Consider the following 21,167-nt stretch of genomic DNA (forward strand, 5'->3'; position numbering starts at 1 on the left):
CCCAGGACAGGGGTAAACACAGTGGTTGTTCAACAAATATTTATTGAAAAATGTTCAAACAAATGTTGTTTATATTGTCAAATTTTTGAGACAATCTAAATATCTGACAATGGGGAAGCCATTGAAGAATCATCCACATGAAGTCATATTGGATAGTTATAATACAAATATTTAGAAAGCTGTTTTAATGGTCCAGGAAATGCTTATAATTAAATGTTAGGCAAAATCAGCAGGATTCAAATCGCTACTATAATATGTCAATTATAAAAATCATTTGCATATGCAGAAGACAGAAAAATCTATGGGTGTCTCTGGAATCCATGAAGTTGGGGATTATCGAGTTCTTTCTACTTTTCTGTATTTTTGAATTGTTTACATTTGCTATGAGATAAATATTAGGAAGTAAATGTGAACTATTTACTTGGGGGGAAGAAATGCTTTTCAAAATCATAGTGTCTTGGGGTAGCCCACTTGATCTACCATCCAGGAGGAGATGGGATTTCGTCAGTAACTGGAGGGTGGTTTTTAAAAAGTGCTACCTCAGTGAGGAGTCTGACCTTTAAAGAAAAAGGGAGTGCCTGGTAACACCGACGCCCTGGTCCCCCTGAATTTAGTCAGCCTTCCTGTGTTGGAGGGTTTCTGTGAACCACATCCAGAATATCTCTGAAATCTTTGTTCCTTACACACTCAAGCCTTCAGGTACTGAGACATGTTTATTTTCACCTTGCCCCCTCCATCCCCTCTCTTTTAAAAACACAGCTGTAAGATTCATTAAAGTCCTTGTGTTGGTTCCTCAGCAATATTCTATGTTAGTATCTTTAGGAATCAAGGCTGTGTCCCCTTGCAAGAAAATATTATTTAATATCATTTCTATATCATAATAGCTACATAAAAGGCTTGGCGATTTTAATAAAGAGACTACAGATTTCACCAATTTTAAACAAGACGACGTTCTCTTTCGGTTACTTCTGGAAATTCCTTCTAAACATCTGCGTTTTCTTCTAACTTCCCACCTCCTTCCCAGGGGATCTGCTGACTTGTGTTGTATGTTGCACCACATACAACTGTGGAAGAGCAAATTTCATAGTTAGGATAAAACAAACAAACAAATAATACCAAAACAAAACCCGGTGACAGAAATCCCCATCACTCTCCAAATTCCTAATTTTCTGCACTAAAAAAAAAAAAAAAAAAAGTCCCGGGCCAGCTTAGTGTCGCAAGGATCTCAGGCTCCAAATGGAGGGATTTGACAACTTCAAAAAGCTAACTAAATCTCAGACATTGTTATTTACTAATTATTAAAATATCCCAACTCCTAATTGAGGAAGGCTAGGTGGCAGGAGTGACTGCGAAGGCGCGGGGGAGAAGCGTGAAGAGAAGCAACCCCAGCTCCGCCTAGGAGGCTGCGAATGGAAGAGCCCCGCTCCCCCGGCGATTCCAGGCCGCGTTTTGCAGGCGGCCGCATCTGCCTCCCTGTCTCTCCTACCTCCTTGATGTTCGGCACTATTTGTGGCCAGCGTGGTGGAAGGACACAGTGAGGTTCTCACCCCCGCCCCCCGCCCCCCGCTCCCATCCCCAGTTCCATCAAAGCGAACCCGGGCCAGCGCAAGGATCTCCGAGTTGCGAGTGTGCTGAGGCTGGGACTGTCACTCATTCTCCGATCAGCGCGTGAACGCAGCTCGGCAGCCCCTGGCAGGAAACAATTCTGCAAAAATAATCATACTCAGCCTGGCAATTGTCTGCCCCTAGGTCTGTTGCTCTGCCGCCGTCCACACTCGCTGCAAGGGGGGACACAGAATTTACCGCGGCAAGAACATCCTTCCCAGCCAGCAGATTACAATGCTGCAAACTAAGGATCTCATCTGGACTTTGTTTTTCCTGGGAACTGCAGGTACATTTTATTCTTTTAATTCTCAGTCTGATTTGCTAATTGCTCCCTTCCCACTTCTCCTCCCCGGAGGAGCACTGTTATTTTGGGTGGTTTTACGTGGAATGCTAAGGCTGGTCATTTTCGGTGAGCTGTGAAAGGAGCGCGTCGCCCTTGCTGCCCAGCCGAACCCCGAGCCCTCCCGGGCTGAGCTGCACCCAGGCTGCCTCCCCGCGCCGCAAGCGCCGGGCGCTCCAGCAGCGCGTCCGCCCTTCCCACTTTGTGTGCCCGTGGCGGTGGGAGCGGAGCCGGCCAGCTCCGGGGACGCTGCGGCCGAGCCGGTGATGGGCAGCGCTCCTTCCCCACAGGCAGGCGGGTGGGCGGGGGATGTCGCGGCTCGGGTGGTGCCGCCGCACAGGCTCGGCTTACGCGGAGAGGGGGCTTGTCAGCCTCAGCTCCGGGAAGAGTGAACAATAAGGGCAGGGCAGTCACCCACGATCGGTTTTTCCCCGGGTCTGATAATGTGGGGCTCGCTGCTTTCTCTTCCACCCTCCGCCCCAGCCTGAATAACGGTTTGCAAAATGGGGCGAAATGGGCAGAATCGCAGGACTGTTGGCCGTTGTTGCACCCCCGTCGACATGACCTTAGTTTTTCATTTGCCAAATTGCTGGGTAGTTGCAAAGCCTACCCTCGGCCCGGAGCACGGAGGGATGGGAGGGTCGAGCGCGGCGTTTTGACAGGAGGAAGTGCGGAGGGGCGGAGGGCGAGGAGGGCGTGATCGGGGCTGCCCGGTGTGTGTGCGCGCGCGTGTGTGCGCGCGTGTGCCTTTACACGCACCGCGAGCCCGGTGTGGCACGGTGCGAGGGAAGAATGGCAGGTAGCCGCCGGAAACACCTCGCCCCAGTCCCCTTTCTTTGGGCGAGGTTCCTCATCCTGGCAAAGTGCGAACAATAGGGAGCTGGGAGGAAGACAGTAGGATGCTGCCGCGGAGGCTGGGGCTGCGCCGCCGCCCAGAGACCCTCGGCAGCCGGGAGGGCCATGCATTTCATTTTGGCCATTTCCATCTCGGCCTCCCTGGAAGATTATTATGTGCGTGCCCACTCTCCCCTCCAGCTGGTCCCCGCCCCCACCCAAGGATTTGCGATTTGCGCTGGTGGATCCGAGGAGAAGAAGAAAAGGAGCAGGCCCGCAGGGAGCTGGGTGGGTTGGGCGGACATTCTGGGTGAGGGGCGTGTGCTGGGAAGCGCCCGAGGAGAGCTGGGCGGAGGGGATGTGGTCGCGGTCGCCGCTGCCAGGTGCCGCTGTACCTGCCCTAGACAGCCGAGGCTGAGTGGGGGAGCGCACGGGGCGGTCCGGGGAGCACCCAGAGAACCCCCTCCGCGGGCGGCACGAGAGAAGCCCTCCGCCGCCACCTCCAGCCAACTCGGGTCCCTCCCATGGCGACCAATCAGAGCGAGGCTGGCTGGGCGGGAAGCCGCGAGAGGCTTTTATTGCGGCGCGGGTGGCGGCCCGGGGCTGCCAGGACAGTCGCCCGGTGTTCCAGCCTAACGGTCTCGCTCACACCCGCCGGGAGAAACCACACCCTGGGGCCGGTCCCCCTCCTGCCCCGCAGGTTCCGAGGAAATAAAATGAAGACTAGGTGGTCACCGAGAGGTCTCCTAGTCTGGCCCACCAGGGCTTGCCCACTCTCGCCTCTTTCACGCCGCTGGGGAGCATCCCACCGCCCCTTCCGGCACACACCCTAGCGCAGCGGCGTCGGGGCCGGAGCGCGTCGCCAGGGAGGGCGCCGGGGCAGGGCTCAGCGACGCGCGTGCGCCGACCGGCCGGCCGCGGGCCCGGGGCGCTGTGGGGGCGGGGCCTCGGCGGGGCGCGGGTCTGCGCACCGAGCCTGGACCGCCTGGGGCTGGGGCTTCGCAGCCACCTGGCCAGGGCCGCCCTGGCCATGCCCTTTTCCGTCGTGCCCGTGAGTCTCTGTGGAGGTGCTTGCTCGTGCTCGCGCGCGGGTGCGTGTTTGAGACCTCCTACCCTCTGAGTGGGAGAGTGACGAGGGAGACCGGATCTTTGGTGAGCCTTAGAGTGGGATCGTCCGGCTGTCCTTTCATTATCGTGATGGGTGTAACCCTTAGGGTTTGCAGCCCTTGGGAGTTGCGGGGAGTACACTCCCAGGGAATCCCACAATGAGATGTTTGTGGATGCCCAGGCGAGGATGGCACTGTGACCAGTGTTCCCTGCAAGCGTCCTCTTTTCTGGCTCCAGGATCTGAGGATGGGAAGAAGGCAGAACATGAAACACACACCGGTTACTTAACAAAAGAAGGAAGTTGAACGATTTTCCGAAGGAAATAATTTTTTATTAAAGTACTATTTCTACTTTAGTTAAGTAAAATCGAAGAAATCAAGTCAAAGGATCAGAAAGAAAATAAAATCGATATAACATAAATAAAGATTTATGTGTGTGTAGGTGGATATATTATATAATATATATGCTTCAAATGTAACATCTCCAGGGGTAATGATAATTCTGGCTCTGTGCTCCACTCTGAGTACGAAAATTCAGACATAAGGCACACTAACCTTAATATATAGTAGTGTATCAAAGGAGTCAGGTCGTCCCTCTGCCCCCTAGGAACTGCATAGTAAATTTGAGCCTATTCTAGAAGCAATCATGGATGTTGTGTGGAAAAATTATTTGTTTGAATGATCTGGAATGGTTAAGTCACATGTTTATTTGATAATTTTACAGTCTTCTGCCAATTTAACTTGAAAGAGTCAAGGAATAGATAGGACTAACAAGATAGCACCAGATAAAGAACAAAGGACACTTTTGCAACCTTCCCAAAGCTAACATACAAGCAGAGTCTATATGATATCCCTCACTGAGCAAATTAAGATGCGTTTCAGCCAAGTTTGCTGGGAGCACAGTTATGGTGAGCTGTATCTCTGTTGATTTTCATGTTGAGATTGGGTTGTGTCTTATTGAACAAAATTTAACCAAATGTTATAAAGCCGTATTTAAGAAAACTTATGAAAGGAAAACTTTTCCTAAGTCTGTCTAAGCTCCCCAAAGATTGTTTGTTCATTAAATATTAATGTAATTTAAAATATTAAAAACAACTGAGAATTTATTTGCAATTCAAGAGTTAAAAACAAAAGAGAATATAATCTGGACATTGTACAAGTGTGGCCTGTCATTTAAGTTGTTGAGCAACTATTCCCACTATAAAGGTCCTAAAAATCTACCAACCTGGCTAAATTTTCATGAGTCTTACATTACTTTAAAAAATTAATTCATGAAGCTCCCTTTTTCGTACTCCAAATTATTGATCTTGATGTCATCTTTCCAGAAACCTTTACCTAGGATCTTTGTTTTTAAAATAACATTGAAATAACAAAATAGCACGATATGTCTGTGTTCAGTAAGGGAGGTTCCACTAAATCTTCCTGTGCTAATTTGAATAAAGTAAGAATTTGTCGATTTAGCTAGTGACTGATTTCTTGCACTTGATAGTTCAAGAATTGAGGTAGTAATTCCCCTCCCCCCAGTCTCACAAAAAACTAAAATATATATATGGTGTGGGCATGTTATTTGCAAGAGATGTGGGTGTTTACTCAAGGCAGCTATAAGAGGGAGAAATTAGTTACGTAAAACGCCCAAATTTGTAAAGTTTTGCATAGTGCTTCTCTTTAGAATGCATTGATCATTAATTGAATTCCTCAGATAAGTAATATGTAATTTAATGTAAGTAACCTATGTCTGTATTTCTCTGTCACAGCTAACAAATGTCTTAATTGCCTTTCAAAATAAATAGCACCATTTTGTCATTCGAAAGCTATTTCAGATGTGACAGGTGCTTTTGCTCGCCACAGAACTCAGTTTCTCAAATTATAGACAGCATTTTGTAAACTTTACACTGAAATACGGACTTCGGAATTTCTGATGCAATCACGTAATTTTTCAAGGTGAAAAAGGTTCTATTTAGTATTAGTTTGATGAATTCCCCATGTTTATGCCCTCAATGTTAAAGAATCGTGGCTGCTTTCCAGACTGAAAGTGGCTTCAATACAACTGGCAGACCTCCAAAGACATTTTACAGTCTTTCCTGACTTGGTGTAAAATAAGTGATTGACTACCTGTTGCTAAAGAACGGTTTGAACTTTCCTTGATGATCTTGGGTTTGTGGTGATGAAGAGAAGAACCAATTGGCAGACAGGGGCCAGAAAGGACGACATCTGCCCCTGTCAGTCTGCAGCAACAATCTGTTGCCCAGGAGGAGACAAAGACATTTTAAAAAGGCTCTCCTGTGATAATTTAAGTATTGAGTTATACAGCACACAAATGTTTTACAGTGTCAAAATACATACTTTAATGTAAATTCCATAATGTAATTGATCAAACTTCAGTTTATCTATCTAGGCAAATAAATAGACAAGGAATGTCTGGAGCTTTAAAAGAAATAGCAAATTACAAAGAGCATTTTAATAATCTTAAAAGTGGGTTCATGTTAAAGTGAAAACATGAATCATCTGGCTGTATAAAATAAGGGTCTTGAGTTTTGAACAAAAATAAAAGCACAAGGTTAAGATTCCTTTGGTTTAAAAGAAAGAATTCTGAGTAAAATTTAGAAAAAGGATTTCCTATGTTTCTCAATATACTCAATGAAACTCTGAGCCGTATTGTAAGAGATGGCCTCTTATAGGGAAATGCCCAAGGAACTCTCTGAATCCTAATGATTAGATTTCTGTTCGCTTCAGCGTTTTTACTATTAAAGTACTTTATAGTGAAACCATTTTCAATAATATGGGTAGATACGCTTACTACTGTAGGGCAGTAGAATTATAAAAGTCAATCTGAAGGTCATAGTCATGTCACCTCTAGCCCTTCTGGTTATTAGCTCTTGATGCTAAACCTTAAAACCATTTGCTGATGTAAAGGGATGTAAATTATTTGGCGTTGGCAGCCGTGCCATTATGCCCTTTCATTTCGTGTTGTTGAAATACCGTCTCTCAGCTGCAGGTGCTCATTAGAAGCACTGCTTTTTGATGTTGGTCTGGGTGCCAAATGGCAGCCTTTCAGGCAATTTCAATACATTATACTTAAAACATTCTTAGGCCATGTCCACACACAGCCAATGCGTTAACTGGTTTTCAGGCAGGTTGATAACACTTTTCCCTTCCTGCAGTATTAATTTGGCTTCTAAGCAAATGGAAACAGACAGGACCGTACTTCTGAGAATAAGCCATTTGGTCTATCTTGTGTTATGTGTATTTTTGAAAAACAAATTTTAATAAAACTGTCCTGCATTCTTTTTCTCCCCAATACATGCAATGCTTTCTTGAATTCAAATATTACACGGCTGATGTGATTTAAAAGGCTTCTGTGTAACACTCCTCTATGCACTCTCGCTCAGTATTTTTTTGATTTGTAGCCGTGAACAGTGGCCACATCTGAGCTTTCTCTTTCTGCTATGTGTCATTCCTGAGATAATGTGTAACATGCTTTTTATTGTATATTAATGCCTTCCTTTGGTATCTGATTACCTCGTCATTCAACAGTATTCATAATATTACTGCACTGTTTGAGATTGCATTACATTGAGTATTTTCTTAAATAGTTGATCAGATATGTTTATTGAGTGCCACCTTGTTATCCTCAGCTCTGTGGGGAATTACAAAGGAGTGAGATGACATAATTTCTGCTGTCAAGGAACCCTGAGTATAGTAAAGCACAGAGATTAAGAGAGGTAGACAAGGTTGAAACCTAGGTTGAAACTCCCACCCATAATATCTTTTACTAGCTGCCTGATCTGGACACGTTACTTCTCCCAATTTTAGTTTCTTCTTCTGTGAAACAGCATTAATAATGCTTACTTGTTAGAATTGTGACTATTTTAGAGATCATTGGACTTCAGTGCATGCAAACAATGTTTGTTAGTAAGGAAGAGAATGTATAGTTATTTAGGAAAAAATTATTCCTCATATATGGTGCTCTTGTTTTAGAAGGGTTTATAAAAGGATACTATCAGAACATTATTTCTTCAATGATTACAACTAGATTTGAAAAATTGGTTGCTAAATATGCCTGCACTGCCATGTTGGTTGTGAATACTTGAGAGAAAAGTGGTCTGATTATAAGGTTGAAAGCCATTAACTCAAGAAGGGTGATTATCGGTATCATGAAGCTTGAAGAATATAAAATTTTGAGAGCCCCCTTTAAGGAAAGTACAAAACTTTCTTGCTTTTGCAAGATTTAGGAAACACATTGTCAGGTCCCTATTCCTCAGAACCTTGGAAGGAGACCGTGCACTGGAGGAACCTTAAAAATGTCCAGCCCTGCTGTAAGCACCTGTGCTTCTATCTGCTTGGACCCACTTGTTTGAGAATATAAGCTAATTGTTCCAGTTTGTTAAACATGCACCTCCTAACAGTGGTTTGTGTAGTGCTTTGAAGATTAGAATCATATTGAAATCAAAGTCATTTTTGAAAAGAAGTTTTTTTGTCTTTATTTTACTGAAAATATTAAGTGAGAGGTGCACTGACTTGCTATTTCTCACTGATGCTATTTTTGCAAATTACTAATTTGAATAAAATAAGGCAATTGCTATTATTCAAATGAGACAGACATAAGTGCCCGATTGGCAGGGCGGGAAGTAGTTCTGCCAACTCAATGCATACGATGTTGGAGAAGAGACTAAAGATTTTGTTTTGGCTGTCCAAAAGGACATAAACTGGATATAGAATACCAATAATTACCTCTTAATCATCACTATCTGGTTACACAACCCTTTGATATCTGTTATATCATTTAATCTTCACATCATTTATTCAGCAAATATTTAATGAGTACTTTTCCTGTGCTGGGTGCTGGGAATACAGGGGTGAACGGAATATGCATTGCCCTGTTTCCATGGAGCTTCCAGCCTTCATAGTTCAGAGGAAGATAGACGTTAAAAAGCAAAACACATTCACATATGTACCGGGGTGCCAAAAGTATGCACATTATAAGAGATGTTACCTACGTGTTTCTTTGTATTAGATATTATATGATGAATATACTGGGAGCACTTCTTGTAGTTGTAGAGGTCGAGCGTGACTTGCATTCATCTTTTGCTATCTCTGTATATTAAGTATTATGATTGCAGCACAGTTTTTTCCTTTCTTAAAATGTCCATACAGTTTTGGGGTACCCTATGTATAATGACATATTTGAATGTCATTATATGGAAAAAACAGGGTACTACGAGAGATTTCTGGGAGGATTTGGTGGTTGGGGAGGTGAGGCTGTAACATTTAAACAACTCTGTGAAATAGGAAGAACAGATGGCCTTCTCATTTTAGGGCATGATTGATTGACTGCTTAATTCAACAAATGTTGAATTACAACAAACATTCCCGAATTCCTTAATTCGACAAACCTTCCTAAAGTCTTGAGGAGGTTGCATAGCTGCAAGAATTGTGCCCGGTTTCAGGTTATGAAGTTCAGGGAAATGTGCCTCTGCCTCCTCGAGAGCTTACCGCTAAGAGGGGGGCGAGACATCCTGTTCTCACAGAGGCCTGAATTAAATGCTCTTGGACCACAAGGAAGGAAGTGATTGATTCTGCCCCAGACTCCCTTGAGCTGGGCTTGGGGGATGAATCGGCTTTCACCTGGAGGCACAGGAGGAAAGAGAGGTTCAGGCACAGCAAACACCTGCAACAGTGGTCAGACGGGAACATAATTGGAGAGCAGTGTGGGGGCACATGGAAGCTGTAGCCAGAGGTTAGGATGGAAATTATGTTCTGCAAGGCCACATTGTTTGGTTTTGAAGTGAAAAGTGATACTGAGAAAGGTGAAGTGACTTACACAGGTGGATCTGGGACCGTAACTTACATCAGTTGGCTGCACTTCATCCTTTTCTAAAGCGAGGATAATTGGAATATATATTGCACTGGAAGTTGTGGCAAGGAAATGTGAGTTCCTGTGGCTTCTGGAGTGGCAGTACTGAGAGCTGCAGGGTCTGACGAGTCTGGACGAACCATCCCTGCCTTCTGCAAGTTGTTCCCCTTCTGAGCCTGTTTCCCCATCTGTGAAATGGGGTTAATGACACCTTCCTGGTGGGTTTCAGTGGCTTAAATAAAATCATATATGTAAAGTAGGTACTTGACACGTGCTTTCAAAAAGCTTGTCTTGAATGGAGACTTTATTTGAAATGTTTGTTTAAAAGGAGTCTGGTACTGTGAATAGGATGAACAAAAGTGCTGTGCTAGAGGCTGGGGTGGGAGGAAACAAATAAATGTAAGAATTCTACTCTCGACTGGCCCTGAAGAAGCTTTCAGGTGGCTGAGGAGAAGACATTTAGTTCAGATCATTAGGAAATCCCGGAACATAAGTGTCCGGGTGAAAAGGACTGGTAATAATCATGTAAATTACTTAGAAAGGCAAAAAGCATCTTGATTGGTTTTAGTGTCTGGGAAAAAAGTGCAAGAAAGCTATAGTTGATGTGGGCCTCCGCCATCCTAAGGTAAATAGGGAGGGAAGGGCCTGTTTCCTTGCAAGGGAAGATGGATCTGGCCAAAGAATTGCTATAGAAGAGCATTTAAGACTGGGTCTGGGGCAGGCCATATTCAAATCTTAAATGCTAGACAAAGGAGAGGGGTGCTGCTGGAGATGTTAGCAGCATCATTTTAGAAGTGATTCCCAGGATAGTCAGCAGTAGCAGCTTCCCTGTGAACATATGCTGTGCCAGGCTCTCTGTTTGATGCTAGCTGCAAATTAGCAGAGAAATAAGTAGGAGTGTATTAGTAGAGATCATTGCAGCACTTTAAGGGAATTTTTGTTTTATATCACATCTACCATACTGGCTGGACAAAACAAAAGGTTAGGGAAAGGAGTTTTGTTGCATGAAACATCAGGTCCATGACAGAGACGCCAGAGGCTGGGAAAAGGGGGGCCAGTTAAACCTGGCTCTGAGACCAGTGAAGTCCAATGAAATATCTCGCTTAATTAATAAGAAGACTTGTGTGCGGAGAAAGGATACTGTTGGGCTTAGATTCAAAAGACCTGCGTTCAAAAATTGTCTCTGCTACTAACTAGACAAGTGAATGTATATGTTACTTAACCTCTAGTAACTATAATTTCCTAATTTAAATGTAAGAATGAAATAAGATCATATCTGTGGAATGGGTTGCAAGTAAAAATATTTTACAACTGCACTTTTTATTAGTAGACATGTAGCTGAAAAGTTTTATAACATTCTGATTTTATGTATTGCCAGAGGGACTTGTTAGCTTAAAGAAACCCAACTGTGATATATTTTACAAAGCAGATAATTTTGGAAAGTTACACTTGTAATGAATTTGGGTATGGATAAAAAGGGGGTAGCTGAGATGTTAGAGATGAGGAATCAATAGCAAGGGGTTTAGATAATAAATGCCACGTGGTTAGATGCTTGACCATTACAAGTTACAAACTGGAGGCAATGAAATAATCATGGCACTGTCAACATGATGAGGGAAATTAAAAGATGCCTTAGGTTTTAGAAGGAGTTTGGGTATCCTGCTATCTTTACTTATAGCTCAGTATTTTGCAAACTGTGGGTGGTGAAATCTGTTTAGTTGGTCACGATATACATTAAAAAGGAAGTAAGGAAAGAAGAAAAAACGAGAAAGGAGAGATGGAAGGAGGAATGAAATGGAATAGAAAAGAGGGTGTTTTATGTAGAAGGGGTAGACATGGCTTGGAGAAACTTTTGTTTCAGTGTGTGTGTGTGTGTAATCTGTGATGTGATGAAGAACAGGGTGTGGCTGTAGTTCAAAAGAGTTTGAAATCTGCTGTCAATAGAAGGAAGAAGGTAGGACTGGAGAGGGGGAAGCAGTTTGTAATTGAGACGGAGTACATTAGAAGGATTTAACGGGTTGGAAGGGAGGTTAAGAATTGACAGCAAAAATACTTACTGAGCTTCTAAGCAGTCTGTTAACTGCAGGGTGTGGAAAAACAAAACTCTAAATACAAAAAAACAAACTCTAAACATAATATGTATTTTTGGAATGGAGTCTCCCTATGTGCCTAGGCTGGTCTCAAACTCGCAGGCTCCCATCGCGGGCTGCAGGGTAGCTGGGACTGCAGGCACACACCATCACTCTCTAAATGTAAAAACTTGACCTCAGTGAACTCACTGTCTATTTGGGACGGAAAAGATAACTGGGGAGACGAGGTGGTATCTACAGCCAAAATGTGGGGAACGTATCATTTCAGAGGCAGGATAAAGACTGCCTGGGAAGCAAGGGTGGTTGCAGAACCCTTTACCATGTAGGATTGAGTTGAAGGAAGCTTCCAGGAAGGGTGGAGGGAGGTATGCATGTCGCCTGTTTAGGACAGAGTGGAGAGAGGCCAGTTAAGGAAGCCAAGAAGATTACATGGTCATAGTGGAGAAAAAGCACCATGAATTACTATTAGTACTTTGTGGGTCCATTATCACATCCACAAATATTTATGTTGTTGTATTTATGTGACATATAGAATGGTATCTTGTCTACAGTTCAGAAAGTAATTTTGAGCAAACGGAGAGAACGAGAGCTCAGTGATATGACTGCCTACGTTAGAAACGTGTAATAATGTCAGATAAAAAGATTGCAAATAATTGGTATTTGAAGCTTTAAAGTTTTGAAGCTTTTTGTAAAAATACACTGTTGGGCGTGGTGGTCGACACTGTGATCCCAGTTGTCCTGGAGGCTGAGGCAGGAGGATTGCTTGGACCAAGGAATTTGAGGCTGCAGTGAGTCATGACCACGCCACTGCACTCCGGCCTGGGTAACAGAGAGACCTCCTCTCTTAAAAAAAAAACAAAAACAGAAACAACCCCCCCCAACCCCACCTTTTCACTTACTCCATCCTTAAGACTGTTTGAAGATACATTACTTTTTGTGTTGTCTGAGTTTTCTATAGAGAACGTCTATTGCTTTAGATTCAGTTGTGAAACAAATAGTGGGTGAAAAGCAGGGCAGCATTACTTAAGGTGGTTAAGAGCGTCAGGAAGATGAAAAGTGAGCAGAGACCTTGGATCTGTATCAGAGGAAAGCGGTGACCCCAGGGGGATTTCAGTTGAGTGGTGAAATTCAAGTCTTACGTAAGAGTCGGAGGCTGAGGATGGCTGACATTCTGGACACTTAACAACAAGGAAGGAAAGGAGAGCCGTCAGGCTGGGAGAAGCCTGCATCCTACGGGCCTTCTGGGCATGTTTGCCTGAGAGCACCGCGGGGAAAGAGCCAGAGAGCGTGGGAAGGACCAGGGGAAAACAGCAGGTGAAAGGAGACGCATAAAGTCAGGGGTTTTCCCCTTGTAATTCCATTTATCATGTGAGTTGATTATTTTCAAATACAGTTTTATCAACTTCCATCATTGCCCGGGGTATTTATACCTTTCTTTCTATTACCTTAAAAAAAAATCTCCCCCTGTGATGCCACAGCACTCAATCCCAGGGCAATAGCATGAGATTCTGCCCCTGTCCTAACAAAAAGGTCTGGAAAATAAATAATTCATTTAAAAAAATGCATGAATTGCATGAATCATGCATGTGGATTGCTCGAGCTTGCAGGTTGGAGACCAGCCTGAGCAAGAGTGAGACCCCATCTCTAATAAATAGCTGCATGTTGCAGCAGGCACCTGTAGTTCCAGCACTTGGGAGGCTGAGGCAAGAGGATCGCTTGAACCCAAGAGTTTGTGGTTGCTGTGAGCTATGAGGCCACAACACTCTACTGGGGACAAGAAAGTGAGACTCTGTCTCACAATAAAAAAAATCTCCCTGTGTGTTGCAGAATCTTTTGAAGATTCTTCTTGTCACAAATTGGATGCATTATTTTTATCAGGTTAGCAGAGGCCTGGGGAGGGTTGAACTACCTTTCTAATGGTCTTTTTATTCACATTTCACTTGAGAGTGCCATTCTGTTTAAAGGAGATGCTGGCAATCACCAATTAAGCTGTCGTTGCTGCATGAGGATTGAATTTAGGGTAAAACATGGTAGCCTTAAAGACCAGTTATCATGTAAATCCAAGGCAAGCTCTTTGATTTGATAATTATTAATTGCCTCCCTTTCTTAATTTCCCATCTTTGGTGTTCAGCGGGGGGTACACACTGCAGGTGGTGCCCCATGGACCTTTGCTATGAAAACTACGGTTTGTACTGTGGCTTTTCTGTTTACCATGACCTTGAGTCAATTATTTAATCTCTCCAACGGTCAGTTTATTTATCTGTGAATTAGGGATAATACCCACCTCATAGGGTTATTGTGAGGATGAAACAGGGTAGTTTATACAACTGTTCGTCGCATAGTGAACTCTGTAATTATCTCCCATTTTCTTTTTTTCTGCTAAAGTTCACAGTGAAGAAATATACAAATTAGTGTTGGATTTAAGTATTGATTATAATGAGAATCACATTTTTTTCCATTATTTTTTATTTCCCAACAGTTCGGGATCACCAGGGGTTGCTGCTGAGTTAGAAATACGATGGCTGACTGCATAGCTCTTTTACCTCCTGTGGAAAGCAAAGCCTAGTAGATCTTGATTTTGAGAAAAGGAGCACTTTAAATATCAAATTGCTTCACGTAGAGTCTCCTTTCTTTTTTCATAGGGTTGATATCAAACCTGTCCATTCACCACGACAGTGGAGCCATAAAATTTAGTGTATTTAAATAATGGTTGCTACTAACGATCAGATTGGTGACACTTCATTAATCTGAAAGTCATTTCTCTGGCAACCTTAATTCTTTGGAAATGAAGAGTGAAAAAGTGAGGGAAAGAAGCCGCAGACAGCGTAACATCCTCTTCTTTTTTTTTATTTTTATTAATATTAAATCATAGCTGTGTACATTAATGCGATCATGGGGCACCGTACATTGGTTTTATAAACAGTTTGACACATTTTCATCACACTGGTTAACATAGCCTTCCTGGCATGTTCTTAGTTATTGTGTTAAGACAATTATATTCTACATTTACTAAGTTTCACAGGTGCCCTTGTAAGCATCCTCTTCTTTCTTGATACAATATCCTTTCATGTTGCTAAGGATTTGGGAGTTTTTGCTGTCTCCTTTTGTGTTTCCTGTTGTTTCGTTTCACTCCTCAAATTCTAATGGTCCTGGGTGTCAGTAAGGAGTGAGACCGGGAAAAGGGAAAAGCCGCAGAGCTCCCTGCAGTGGGTGCCACCTGGAGGACCATGCTGAGACCTGGTCCACTGAGTGAGGGATGCCCACAGCCTTGTATTTTCTCTGCTCTTCTCTGGGGCCGGTCAGTTGAGGAGAAGAGGCCTCCAGGTTTTGTAGCTCTCCTGGTATAAGTCTGACTCCTGTTTTTCTCCAACTTGATTGCGAGAAATGGATTGTGGGTATTTTTCTGCAGTCACCAAGATTTCATTTAATCCCCCTATTTTCAGTAAGGCACTTCTGCCCTCAGCAAAGAACAAAGTCCATCTGGGCCAGCCTCTCCGTTAATAACCACTATTCTATTCTTCTGTCTCTCTCTCTCTCTTTTGAGACAGAGTCTCACTCTGTCACCCCGGGTAGAGTTCTGTGCCCCTGTATCTCACAACAACCTCAAACTCAGGAGCTCAAGCGATCCTCTTGTCTGAGCCTCCCGAGTAGCTGGGAGTACAGTGTGTGTCACAATGCCCCAGCTGGTTTTTCTGTTTTTGGTAGAGATGGGGTCTAGGTTTTACTCAGGCTGGGCTTGGGCTCAGGCACTCTTGAGCTCAGGCAATCCACCCACCTCAGCCTCCCAGAGAGATGTTCTATTATTCTGTTCTACTCTCTACTTCTGTGAGAGGGGACAGGAAGAGACATGGAGCTACTGCACGCGGGTGTGGCTGCAGTTGATGTGCATGCCAGGGCACATCAGCTTTAGTTTTGGAGCAGACTCAGAACCCACCCGTACCATATCTCTTTCAGGGTTCATAACTGCTACAGTCCAGAGCAGACTTTTGAAATCTCTCAACCTCACACATTTTAGTATAGCACTGTTGAGATTGAATGAAGCTTGCCGAGTTCATAGAGGAAAAGGTACATGCTCTAGGGTGCATCAAAGGAAAAGGACCTGAAAAGAGGAATGCTAAAGCAACTTCAAGGGACTGGCAATTCACAGAGTTAAGGCCAGCCACAGATTTTTGAGTAAACTTTTCTAAATTTAAGATTTCTCAAGAGAGTCCGGGGTGGCCCAAGAGTCTTCATTTCTTGGATGTAAAGATGTGGGCTTGGCAGTGATTCTGCAAACCAGACCAAGAGCAGTTTCACAGACACATTTGCCAATGGCCATGTCCCAGATTTGTTGGGTAGTAGAACGTTATTAGAAACATTCATTTAATTCAGCATTTGTGGAGTAATTCCTGTGTTTTGTGTTGCTGGGGGTGTTGGAGGTAAAGGATGAATACATTCAGTAGCTTTGTGAAAAATTCAAGACCATGTTTTAAAACATTTTGCTTACTTGTACCATTTATTCCTGTGGAGAGGCACTGGGGACAAACCTGAAATGTCAGAAAATGATAACTAAGCGTTATTTATTCCCTTTCGTGTGTGTAACTTAGTTACTCGTCACATGTTTAAAATTAAAAATTTTCATCAAAGAAAACCATCTGTCATAATAAAGCAAAAAAGGGACATTATGTGATTTTCTTTGCAGATAAGAGATGGGAAGTGAGTCTGTTAACTGCCTTAGATTACGATTTGAGGTCATTTTGAGCTAAATTGGTTTTGGAATCAGAATTAAATTACCAGTCAGACTCAATTAAGATAACTGGTTGTAAAGGCAGTTCTGTTCCCTCCTTTCCTTTCATAAAAGGAATATTTTTATTTGTATTTCTTTATAGCCAAGTTAGATATAAGTGTTATTATTTTAGAAGGTCCACACTTCAAATAGTAATTGACTTAGGTATTTAAGAGTAGTTCTGTATCTAAGGAAGAAACCTGAATAGTCATTTATTATTTGGTGTTCTAGAGATACTAGCTGTAGATCTTTTTGAAGTCTCTGGGAGGTAAATTATTCAATGCATTACTGAGCTATACTTTTGCTACCTTGTGTAATATCAGGAGAATAGCTGTCACAAACAAACCTCAGTCAAATTCTTTTATGTAAACATAATAATATAGTTGGAGATACTCTGTATTTTAAGAAAGCATGATTTATAAATATGTTTAATTATGTAACAATTTATGTATGCATTGCATACATAAATGCAAAATAGTAAACTTTTTGTTTGCGGTGAGTGGGTTTAAAATATACTGTTTTAACTCGCTGAACATCAGAGATTTAAAATGAGTTCAATTTAGTCTTACTTTTATCTTTTTTTTTTATAGACTAGAAAAAATAAACTAGGTCTTTTCTTTTTTCAATTATAAATTTCTTAATTTGGAATTCAAAAGTACCAAGGAAGAAAAGAATTTAAACTAAACATGACTTTGGTGGTGTTGGTTATGTATCTGATGCAGGCACTCCTGATTTGTACTAGTTGTATATCAGAACATTACAAAGAAATAGAAATGTCTTGCTGATATCCTTGAAATGATGCTAATATGTGTCCTATGGTGGTAAGCAGATATCATTGGTTGACAGAGTCACATGTCTTAGGATTTGGGACCATTGGCAAGAAGATAGGCTTCATTTGGGGGATGGTGGGAATTGATCTACCTGGAGTTTTGAAATTTTTTGACTGAAATTTAATTTGAAGTGGACTCATCCACATCTCAAAATCTTATCTACAGAGTTTTTTGGGTTTTTTTGGGGGGGCGGGGCTGGGTTTGAACCCGCCACCTCCGGCATACCGGGCCCGTGCCCTACTCCTTTGAGCCACAGGCACCACCTCTACAGAGTTTTTCGTTTGTTTGTTTGAGACAGGGTCTCACTATGTTGCCCAGGCTGGAGTGCAGTGGCTATTCACAGGCGCAAGTTTTTAAATGACCATAAAAATCAAGTTTTGATGTTGAATGAATTGATTAAAAACTTAATATCCAGAGAGAAACTTTTGTGTTGTTGATGATTTTTTTGCTTAAAACATCAGGTGGAAATGTCAGGTCATCGTGTGACTGGAAACTCTTCATGAGACTTTGTAGGTAGAGACAGGCCAAAAACAAAAATGATGAGAAAAGCAAAATTTTTATTAGGGAAGATTATTAATCATACCTAATAACTTTGCATTTTCTTAGGGAAAATAATCTCCAAGAAAATAATGTGGTTAGAAATGTTCTGTAATAAAGGGAAGGAGGGAGGGGTGGGGCCTTGGTGTGTGCCACACCTTCTGGGGACAAGACATGGTTGCAAGAGGGACTTTACCTAACAAATGCAATCAGTGTAACTTGGTTTATTGTACCCTCAATGAATCCCCAACAATAAAAAAAAAATCCAAAAAAAAAAAAAGAAATGTTCTGTAAATGTGCATATGTATGTAATCCATTCTGCAAAGATCTTATTTTCTTTGTAGTATTGTTTTATTGAACACATTTGATTTAATTTTCTACCAAAACAGTCTTATATTGAATTCAACAATAATTTAGAAAAGCCATAAGTTTTACAAGGATACATGTAAGTTAGATGGATTGCTGTTAAAATGTAATTTATAGTGTTAGAACTTTTTTAGGAAAATGTAACTTCTTAGTCTTAATTGGGAATGTATAATAAATCTTAGAAATGACAAGTTTTCCAAAAGTTCATGCCAGACAAATCATTTGCTGTTTAAAAACAAAGTGCAGTTTCTAAGAAAGGAAGTATAGCTTGTGCCATCCAAGTGAGTTTCCTATATTTAGAAAAAAAATTAATAATGTTGGAATCAGTAGTTGACCATAGATTTAAATATGATACAAAAGGTTTAAAATATAAACTGTCATTGTTTACAAAATATTGGCAAATTAGAGCTAAAACGGCTTGGTGTGATTGTGTAATCTTCTGTTTAAAAATAAACAGTGGAAATAATTGTAGAAACCTCTGGGCTTAGAAAGGCTTGTTGGTGGTTCTTCACATCCTACTAAGAAAGCGGCTGTCTTTGCATATTAATCAAGTTGTGAAAGGAAGCTTGCCTTATTTGCATTGTGCATGCGCTAAGAAGTCCAATAGCATGCCTGAGAAAAAAATGGGGGGATTGTAATTGTTGTTCTCAAAAGGGTTTTTATTCCATTCAAGTGGAAAAGCTGAATACTGGAGAATTAGTGCAGTGTTTTGTGGAAGAAGAGTCCCTTTTGGCCACTGCCTTTGGTGTAGTGCAACCCTAGTGTGGAAGAGAAAAGTGACTCATCTTCCTATGATGCAGTCTTGTTCTTCTAGAGCTCTATAATTTTGTAAGCATTTTCTTACAAATGCTTAAGAACATGTTGTTGTGTATCCAGAAAGAATTAGAATGACATTCTGGCAATGTATGCAATATTGGAAATCTTAGGAGAATAATGAAACATGGGCTTTAGGGGTGGGGGATACACAAACAAAGTAAATGAAAAAATGCGTGATTTGGTTAATGCCTGGCAGATACAGTTTGCTCTTCAAATTGATTTTAAACATATGTGTTATTTTAATAATAATGGCTTTTTTTTTTTTTTGCATCATGGTATTTTAAGATTCATTGGTTGAATGGAAACATTGAAATAAACATTGAAGAAATGCTCTTAATGTTACCGAGACTTTCTTTTAGTACATTCTGGAAAGATGAGCTGCTTTTAATATGTTTCTCATCTCTTCCATGAAAGCTTTTCTTTTCTTTTTTTTTTTTTTTGTGGTTTTTGGCCAGGGCTGGGTTTGAACCCGCCACCTCCGACATATGGGACTGGCGCCCTACTCCTTGAGCCACAGGCGCCGCCCATGAAAGCTTTTCTTGATCTAGCTCTAGCTAGTTCTAGCTGACAACAGCCATATTCAGTACGGCTTCTGAGACCTCAAACTTGACATTAGTTACTTTGGAGATCTGTTACTTTATGAGTTTTTAGTACCTTTTAAAAAATTCTGCATAGAAGATAGCATTTCCAGTTATATTTGGATTTTACAAGGGGAAAAATGTGCCATCATATGTGTACACGTATTTTGACAAAATGATTGTAATCAGGAAGAGATAACCTGTTGTTTGAATCGCTTTTGCTAAATTCTAGAATGTAGTTAACTGAGTTGAAAGGTTGCACACTGGTTTTACCAAAAACAATTTGGGTTTGGTAAATTTGACTTTTAATGAAACTAATAGTGTCGCTGTCTTCCTGTGTTATACAGATTTGGTTATTTGGCAGTTGGACACAGATCCTCTGATGATAACTACTGTTTTATTTGACTTGCATTCTATAATATTCATCTATATGGACATTCTTTTTAATCTGGGCTATGTAGAGTCATCCGTAGACTTTTAGCTTGTTTGGGGGCTGCTGTTCTGAGGAAGCCAAAAAGTAGTTTGAAAAAATAGGACCACAACAAACTGAGACTGGTAGGATTAAAAATAAACAAGCACATTTTTTACCATTCGAAAAAGACCCTAGGTAAGTTTCATAATAAATTTCCTTCTGGAATAAATACACGATTGATATACTTCTCCATGATTTTTGTTATAGATGTGAGTATGTCAACAGATAAAATCAACAAATTAAGTTACAGACCTAACTGGGTTGTATTCATGATTCATGAATGGGACAGCCTCTGTTCTATAAAATGAAAGGAGGGCTCCCCTGGGCAAGTGGGTTTTGTAAGGTGGGAACAAGGCATCAAAACAATAATAAAAAAAAAAACCTGATTGATTAACATCACATTGCTTTTTCATAAGTGTTAAAAGTGAGGGTATTTGCTTATTACACTGACTCAGGCATCCTAGAATCTCTTGTTTTTAGGAAAAACTGGCCTGTTTGGGATCTATCTGCTTCCTCAAAGTTTCAGTTTGCTTATGTGGAATTTAGCATGAGGGACCCCATTTTGGTTTGGTCTGCACTGGTGGGGCCTGGTGCAGGAGCTCAGTCAAGAACAATGCCTCCGGATGGCGCCTGTGGCTCAAGGAGTAGGGCGCCGGTCCCATATGCCGAAGGTGGTGGGTTCAAACCCAGCCCTGGCCAAAAACCACAAAAAAAAAAAAAAAAAAAAGAACAATGCCTCCCATAATTTTTGTTTAACAGTCATAATTTTTAGAGCTTATAGTTGATTTAAATTTAAGCCTTTTTATTAAAGTATTACATGTTTCCAGCATTGCATAGATTTCGTAAGTCTGTAAAATTATGTACCAATGAAGTATCAAAAACCACACCATCATAATAGGCAGAAAAAGCATTTGACAAAGTGCAACTCCCTCTCTTGATAAAAACTCTCAATAAACCAGGAACAGAAAGGACTT

General features: G+C 41.7%; 1 protein-coding gene across 1 annotated transcript in view; it reads left to right on the forward strand.

The window, feature by feature from the left end:
* Positions 1-1,643: 1,643 nt before the first annotated feature.
* Positions 1,644-21,167, forward strand: part of NCAM1 (neural cell adhesion molecule 1) — a 310,242-nt gene continuing 290,718 nt past the window's right edge. The window contains exon 1 of the mRNA XM_053593163.1: positions 1,644-1,891. Coding sequence (XP_053449138.1) covers positions 1,840-1,891 — 52 coding nt within the window. The 5' untranslated portion in view covers positions 1,644-1,839. The remainder of the gene's footprint in view (positions 1,892-21,167) is intronic.

The sequence above is a fragment of the Nycticebus coucang genome, chromosome 6 (assembly GCF_027406575.1).
Source record: "Nycticebus coucang isolate mNycCou1 chromosome 6, mNycCou1.pri, whole genome shotgun sequence".
Classification (NCBI taxonomy): domain Eukaryota; kingdom Metazoa; phylum Chordata; class Mammalia; order Primates; family Lorisidae; genus Nycticebus; species Nycticebus coucang.